Source organism: Necator americanus, chromosome IV (genome assembly GCF_031761385.1).
Source record: "Necator americanus strain Aroian chromosome IV, whole genome shotgun sequence".
Lineage (NCBI taxonomy): Eukaryota > Metazoa > Nematoda > Chromadorea > Rhabditida > Ancylostomatidae > Necator > Necator americanus.
This window is the reverse complement of record NC_087374.1, coordinates 7882267-7890220: the sequence shown is the minus strand read 5'-3', so window position 1 is coordinate 7890220 and position 7954 is coordinate 7882267. Positions and strand designations below refer to the sequence as shown.

Below are 7954 nucleotides of genomic sequence, written 5' to 3'. Positions count from 1 at the left end.
GTACATGAATAGACTACTGAGAAGATCCCGCTAATCTTTAACCGCTAGCTTATGGTGGTCTTTTTATGCGATGCCCGCATAAGGTCAAAGCGTTCTAACGTATCTCGTAGGAAAAATCGCTATTTCCCACGTCATTTTTCAGAGCCGTTGTGGAGAATTGTGCTAGATAGCGTTTGTACTCGTTATCTACACTCCCAACTCTCTAACTTCCCACAGGTTTTCCAACTACATTTCGTGCTACTTTGCCTTTGAGAAGGATAGGTAGCCACTTCTTCCTTAAAAACTTCCAAGGCGACGTTTGTTCTGTTCAGGATTTTCTGTTTTCCAAATCTTCTCACCTTCTCTTGTTTTTTTTTTCTGTTAGTTCTATGCGATTCAGTAAAGTTTTTTCACGTTGCTTGTTTGTTTTTTTTATCACGTTCCCTAAGGTTAAATTTAAAATCAAGGTTGATTACCAGGCATTTTCTGGTCCTGAGCAAACACTTCCGCACTCCTCTTCGCTGTAGAGGGGGGACTTGAACAGTTGTTCAAGCATGTCCGATGCCAAATTCAGCGCGATACCGCTGCTCGCTTTTGACCGGATCGATGAGGTCTCGAAACGTGAGTTCTGCCACTCTTCCGTCGTTCACTTACAATCATTTCTATCCATTTCGAATCCTCATCAACTGGCAGCGAAACGATTCAGGCTCTTCCATAGTGGTCCCGGTCGATGAGCCAGACAACAACATAGACAATCTGCGATCCATCATTCATCAGGTAATACAATCGTTCATTTACAAGGTGGTCCACATAAAATGTGACGGGCTGTGGAAAATCTGTTTTCATGCTTCTTTTGGCTTTTTTTTGTGCTTTTCTGCGGTGTTATTCGCATATTTTTGGTCTTATTTGGTTTGTTTGTATTGGTCAGTCTTATTCTCTGTTTCTGGACAAAAATGATATCGTTTGAGGATCGTTCGGCAGTAGTCGCTACGTACGTAAACGCGAGTTTTTAGTTTCGCTCAAATTTCATCGGTGGCAAGTATATCGCGTTACAAAGCGACACTCAAAGTCACTGAAGTGACTGAAAATCCTCCGAGAGGAAGATCAAAACTAACTGTGCACATCCTCAAGACTTTCCCGGAGAGATTGGATGCTTATCTTAATGTTAAAGGCTGTCATTTTGAATTTGATGTGTGAAATCTTATGGAAAATTTTGTGAAGTATTGAATTAAAAAATTCTTATTCGAATTGACTTATACAAAGTTGTAAGTAGTTTTTTGCGTCACACTTCATGTAGACCACTCTATGCATGCACAATCAGACCCGGGAATAGGACATAAACGGGCGCAAAGAAAAAAAAATTAGTTCAGCATGATGTAGCGCGTTATTTGAAACGTAATTATCCTCTCTACAAGTTAGTGTCCTCGCTCATGTCCTCCTTTTTTATGCTGATTTTAGCAATCTTCAAGTCTTCTCTTCTCGAAACCTTGGCATTTGAGAGTGAATTTATGTTTTCTTGTTATGCCATTAACTTTCGCCTCGGTGACAATCTTTAAGAACGCGGTGGTTTACCAACCCCGCTAGTCGGTGGAACTGGCCTTTGAAATAAACGAGTTTGTCGAAACGTCATGCCAATAAAAAGGTTTCACCTAAATCTCGTTGGCATGACAAGAAAACATTAATATGCTGATTTTATTTTTTTTTATTTCAAGGTCAATATTTATGTTCAATTTCAGCATGCCCGAGAAGGTAACGCGGACGCAGCGGAAACGTTGCTAAACAAGCATCCAGACCTCGTCAATACATCTGATTTTGATGGAGTGAGTGAAAGTCAATCATTACGGTATTGTAATGTTTAATATAATGTAACTTAGTCCGCTTACATCAATGTATTTGTGTGAATGCGAGTGAAATTCACCTCCACCCAGGCTCATTTCAATGACTTCTTCGAATTTATTGACCTAGTATGTATGTAGCTAAATGAGTTTTGATGCTTCGATAGAAATAACTGCGAAAACATTGAGGGATACGGTGTGCGACACGGGAATCAAATGTTTCGGAGGTAATAGTAAAGTCGTTTGTTTTTGCTTTAAACGAAATTTGTTTAAAAAAAATAAGGGAAGGAAAAAAAGAATGTTAAAAAGATAGCTTTTCAATAACTCATGGAAGGAAAATCACATCCGCTATGCGATGTTCGCTTTCGTTGATGCATTGTTGAAGTCGATGAAGAGAATCTGCATCCACCCTTTCCAGTAAGTATCCTTTGATTTAAGTGATTTCCTGATGGATCACTCCTCCGAACTGATCTAATGTACGAGGATTGCTCTCGTAGACACGCGACTTGAGATATCCTCATAAAAACAAATCGCATGTGGAGGAGGAGAACGAAGAGGGCATGAAACGTTGACAAATCTCGAAATGAGATTGGTTTTTTCATTATTGATCCCCCTCTTCCGAGGTCATTACCTCAAAGTAGGATTGTGTCACGCACGGAAACATAGTCGATTTCGATTAATATTGGATCTCCGGCGGAATTCACGCTGAACTGACGTTATTGACTGACAATTTCTGAAAAGACATACGCCAATACGCGTTGCTCTAGTGTCTACGACTCCATAAAAGTGGAACTGAAAGTGAAATGCTATGAGATGGGGGAATGGATCATAGCACGCTCGCACACTCCTCTTGTTCTAATGCCCGAGTAACAACCATTTCAAATCCACTTAGTTCCCGCCCCAACACGTTCGTCTGCAATTCAAAATTCGGGGCTTTTTTGAGAGGTTCGGTTCATGTGGACTTAAGAAGCATGTGCAATCTCCTTAACAGTTACTTCCGGGTGTTACTCGATGTATTAAATCGTTCCCAGAAAATCAGGAAGACAATGTATAGACCTCGTAAGGTTGAAAGGGTTAGTTGCCTCTAGGGAGGTTTCAAGCAATCCACCGTGCAGTCCCAACATACTTCTCGCAAACGCCGCCACATCCACATCCACATTTATTGGTACGATTTGAAAATGTGTTCCAATTGGCGATTTCTAAGAAGTTTCTTCACTAGGAACGAAGACGCAACGATGGAAAAAATTGGCTTGGTTACGATGTATTCCTTATCCAAGAAAATCGTACAACTCTTCCTGGAAAGTGCCTTTGAAAATCCCCGAGCTCAACAAATGTGCGAACAAAGACAAACAAAAGTAGTGAATTTGATGTTAAACAGAACGAAAAAAGGATTTAATAAATTGAAAATTAGAAAAAATTAGAGTTAAAAGATTTAAAAAAGAAGAGAAATAGAAAAGTACTTCCCATGCAATTCTTCGCTTTGATCTTGCAATCTTCTAAAAATTTGTCATTCTTTAGTCCTTGCTATTATATTATTCTATACTCTATTATTACTTTTTTTTACTATTATTTTATATTTATTTTTTTACTATTACTTTACTGGTCATACTTTCACATGAAGTAATTCATTACTTTACTTCCAGTTAACAGCTCTTCATTATGCGGCGAAGTACGGTAATCTGAAAGTGATTGAATTGCTGTTGAACCGTGGTGCAGATGTGGATGCGGTCTCAAATCGGGATCAGTACACTCCGCTGCATATGGTGGCGAAATATTGTCGATCTGGATCTCAGCAGCAGCGGAGTCGAAGTAAAGGTATCGCTCCGAGTTATCTATACATATTCTCACGAGGTTACGGTATTCATCCACAATTGCGTCTTCTAGAGTCCTTGGTCTCGAAGTTCATCGACGCGTCGGCACGACGAGCTCAATCACTGCCGACCACCGATCGCAGTCCCACCACCAACGAATCCATAACCGCTATCGTGAATTTATTAGTGAAACGAGGAGCGTAAGTACATTTTTCAGAGAAAAAATCAATTTTCACATCGTAGACGAGAATTTCCAGGATTGTTGACCATGTAGACGTGTACGGTATGTCTCCGTTGCATCATGCCGCAATGAAGAACAACGAATTTGCAGCTCGTGCTCTAATTACAAATGGAGCCAGGGTGAATGTACGTTCTGGATAGTATTCATACATTTTATCGGTGTGTCTACGAGGTATTTAAATGGGACCTTGGTCTGACGTTTCGGTAATTTTTTTTTGCCGTCTTCAGAGGACTTTGGAGTGTAGAACACTACGTAAAATTAGTTTGAATCCTTGTTGTTTCCGTTTTCACTATCCTGAACTTTATCGAAACAGTGACAGTACGGTAGAGTGGACTTGACGGAATAAACGTGAGATTGTTCGAATCAACCTCTACCCTGGGCTCTGAAGACGTCGAAAAAGCTGGAAGGCCGCTTGGCTAACAAGGGTCCCATCGAAAATTTCGTTGATACACCAACAGAAAACATAGACGGAAGAAGTACGCCGCAGTTCCAAGGCAGAAAAACGTTGAGATGTTTACAGTTTTTACTTTTCCGTTGCTTAAGACCAACGAAACACACCCTACACATCCAGGAATTAGCTGTTCAGTGATGGAATGAAACCGCGGATGAAAATGGATTAGTTCTGAATTTCCCCGAAGATCTCTTTTCTTACACTCCTTGATCTTGGTCTTGATCCTTGATCTGTTGAATGTGGTTCCTATTTTTGTTCATTTCGCTATTTTTGAAGACTGCTTGAAAGAATGCAACATGGAATCTCTTTAATAGAATGAGAATACTGTAGAAAACGTGCAGAAAACAGTGCTTTGGGTAACAAAACACTAGGTACAGTAGGGTTAACGAAACGATATGACGTTTGGCGCATTTGCGTAAGCGGCTCCGCTTGATGCGGTGCGGTTCGGCATAGTGGTTAGGATCGAGGGGACCATCTATCGCTGCATTTCGCGTTGGTCCCACCTGGATCACCTGACCGGTGACATCACCGCGCCGCTTCGAGCGCAACCGCTTACGCAACTACTGTGAGGTTGTTTTACTAATCTGTCGGTAAAGTGATTAAAGGGTACGTTTATGAGGATTTTTCCTGTTCTGTGCGCTCAGGTCATTTCGTGAGAACTATTTTCGGAGAGCTTCTTTCAGGAAAGAGTTCTTGTTTCTGATGTTCCTAACCATGAATTTATGGGGAGATCAATTAAAAAGAGCTTCTTGTTACCACTCTTTTTTGACTCTCACACTAAAATAATGCCTAGAAATCTTTCCACCTGATCCTTGTTCCAGAAAGGTGACAAGAATGGCACCATTCCGCTGTTGATGGCAAGCGTACACGGTTCGGATGAGCTCGTACGTCTCCTGCTATCGGCTGGAGCTGACTGTTTAATGGTGGACAAACGGAAGAACTCTGTGTATCATATAGCAGCACTTCATGGCAAAAACGATACTCTTCAGCTATTGATTCAATATGGTAGTGTTACATGGATCACTCCAGAATTATTCTTTTTTGGAAGAGATTTTTTTATGAATTTCATGAGGGGAATCCGCAAAAAAATTGTTTTGGACGAGTAACGGTGAGGGGAAAACTCCTTTACATTTGGCGGTGGATCAGAATCATCCAACCACCGTCGCAACGATACTATCGATGAAATCAGATGGAGCAGAGGTCAATGAGTGAGTGGCTGCCTTTGTCAGGATTTCTAAATTTTTCATACGGCTCTGTAGTCTGATACGGTATGTTTTAGAAAGGATAAATGGCTACTTCATAATGCTGCGGGTAAAGGATATCTGGAAGTTGTTAAAACTCTAATTGAGGTACGTATTTCACAAATATTTCACGAATTTCACGAATACAATACGTCCGAATGTTCTCTACCGGGTAATCGAGATGTTTTCGGGCTAATATAGAGCGGCCCTATTTTCTTTTCACCATTGAATGAGGAAGTCTTTAGTATTGAACTAAAAGTAGAAATTTTCAATTTTCAAGAAAAAAAAGAAAGAAGTCATTACCAGTTCGGGATGGGATCATACTTTTCCGGGATAAAGTTTATTTTAAAGAACCTGCCGCACCAATGAGGAATCAGTGGCTTCACGTATCCCTTTCGGTACTAACATATTGATATGGAATCGAAATTGATATAGATATAGATGATTGATATAGATATAGATTTAAATTGACATAAATATTCACATATTGTCAGCAGAAAATGTGTGTGTGTGTGAAGCAATGGCGTAGCGTTTGCCACGGCGGACGCGTCGCGGTCCCCAGGTTGAAGACATTTTGCGTTGACTATGGGCGTGGGCAGGCGCCCATAATAAATTCGGATTTGCACAACTCATTAGTTCCCAGATGTTTTTTTTTTCACTTAACTGGAAGGAAGGCGTTGCTTTTTTTTATTCATAGAAGTTTTTGCCGATCATCTGCGAACTAATGAATTGTGCAAATCCGAATTTATCCTGTATATCTGTACTGAAAATAAATCAAACTTTTCTAGAACGGCTATGACGTTCGTTTACAAGATAACGAGATGAAACTTCCACTTCATGTCGCTGCCAGGTCGAACAGAGCGGATGTCGTGCGATATTTGCTCGAACTTGCGGTTAGTTCCATTCGTTCCTTATAAGCTTAATTTAGACGAATATTTGACGAGATACAAAACATATACTATATTTTGTATCTCGTCAAAAATTACTGTACACAAAATATATACATAATATTATAAGTTAACTTGAATAAAAACAACAACAAGTTCCAAAACAATAAATTATAACATCATACTATAGTGACTGTTTCTGTCGCGAAGCAAGGATAATTCTCTGTCGACAGAAATGGCACTATTAAGTCATGCCCTCTGGTTATCCATAACGTAACTGCTATTTCAAAAAAAAAAGAGAAAAAATACATTGTTATAAAAAAAATGATACCACATATTCAATCCAAGAATTACTTCAAATTCTCATCGATAATCTTATGATTTTCCTTGGTGTTTTTACCCGTTTTCTCCGTTGAGTTGTTTTTTCTTCTTTTTTTCTCTATCTGCCTATCTCTCTTTTTTTCTTTCTTCCACTATATCTATTCGTATGGTTCTTATTCCTACGGTCCAAATCCACATTCATAAATGCATTAATTTATCGGGAAAAGAGATCTTTGAAAGAATATTAGGTTGAGCCATAAATATACACTTCCGCTCAGGTACGTGGTGCCTCTTCCTACTATTTATCCGTACAGTTACGGCTACCCAAACAAGGGATTTTCTTGTTGCTACGCAGCCTTAACTTTAGACAACAATCTAGTGTTCTGCATGCCACGTTTAATTTTTTCTGCTCACATTGAAAATAGAAAATTAAAAAATACGCTTATTCCATGTGATGCTTCGGGAACTTAAACAAGGTAATAGAGCTGCGGGCACAACTCAAAAAATATGAGGTGACGAAAAAAATATGTGGCTGTGATGAGGGAGTGATAACTCGGGTGGGCAATAAAATAATAGTGGTGCTAATCAATAGCAGATCAAATAAAACTGGGAAGGGGTGGTTAGAAATTGGTTTGTGAAACTCTCTTTTGGAGATGGGACCTTGAAAGACAAAACTTCAAAGCGGTTGGAAGGAAAGAGTTGCCCTTCAGACTTTGATGACGATATTTTGAATGTTATTAGATTATTTTATTATTACTATTATTATTATTGATTATTATTATTACAATATCGATAATGATATGATTAGAATAAAATTCACGAACAAAACAACGAGGGAGGTAACAGAGAAGCTTAATAATCTCACAATCATAATATAGCATCACAATAAATGTATGAAAACAAAACGGAATTTATTTATGACTCAACCTAATAGTTTTCTGAGGAGAAAAATAGGAAATTATCAGCAAAAGCTCTCCTTCTTACAGCCGGACACCATCGATGTGCAGGACGAATATGGAATGACACCGTTTCTCATTGCCGTTTCTATGAATGCTCTTGACGCGGTCAAAGTGAGCAACAAGTTTTTTTTTTCTTTTCTTTTTTCTTTCTTTCTCTTTCTTCGGGCTTAATTTATTTTTCTATTTTATTTTTCTATTATTCTCTACTAATGCTGGAAAATATAATTCT

At 39.1% G+C, this 7954-nt stretch overlaps 1 protein-coding gene across 2 annotated transcripts in view; it reads left to right on the top strand.

Moving 5' to 3' along the window:
• Positions 1 to 533: 533 nt before the first annotated feature.
• Positions 534 to 7954, top strand: part of RB195_000627 (uncharacterized protein) — a gene marked incomplete at both ends in the record, with an annotated part of 41643 nt that continues 34222 nt past the window's right edge. The window contains 11 exons of one of the 2 annotated variants that reach the window (XM_064197071.1): positions 534 to 600; positions 686 to 756; positions 1716 to 1799; positions 3458 to 3623; positions 3699 to 3825; positions 3883 to 3991; positions 5139 to 5325; positions 5390 to 5525; positions 5597 to 5666; positions 6347 to 6451; positions 7753 to 7836. In XM_064197071.1, the coding sequence (XP_064052951.1) occupies positions 534 to 600; positions 686 to 756; positions 1716 to 1799; positions 3458 to 3623; positions 3699 to 3825; positions 3883 to 3991; positions 5139 to 5325; positions 5390 to 5525; positions 5597 to 5666; positions 6347 to 6451; positions 7753 to 7836 (1206 nt within the window). Of the gene's footprint in view, positions 601 to 685; positions 757 to 1715; positions 1800 to 3457; positions 3630 to 3698; positions 3826 to 3882; positions 3992 to 5138; positions 5326 to 5389; positions 5526 to 5596; positions 5667 to 6346; positions 6452 to 7752; positions 7837 to 7954 lie in introns of both variants that reach the window. The other variant, XM_064197070.1, reaches the window with a different exon arrangement.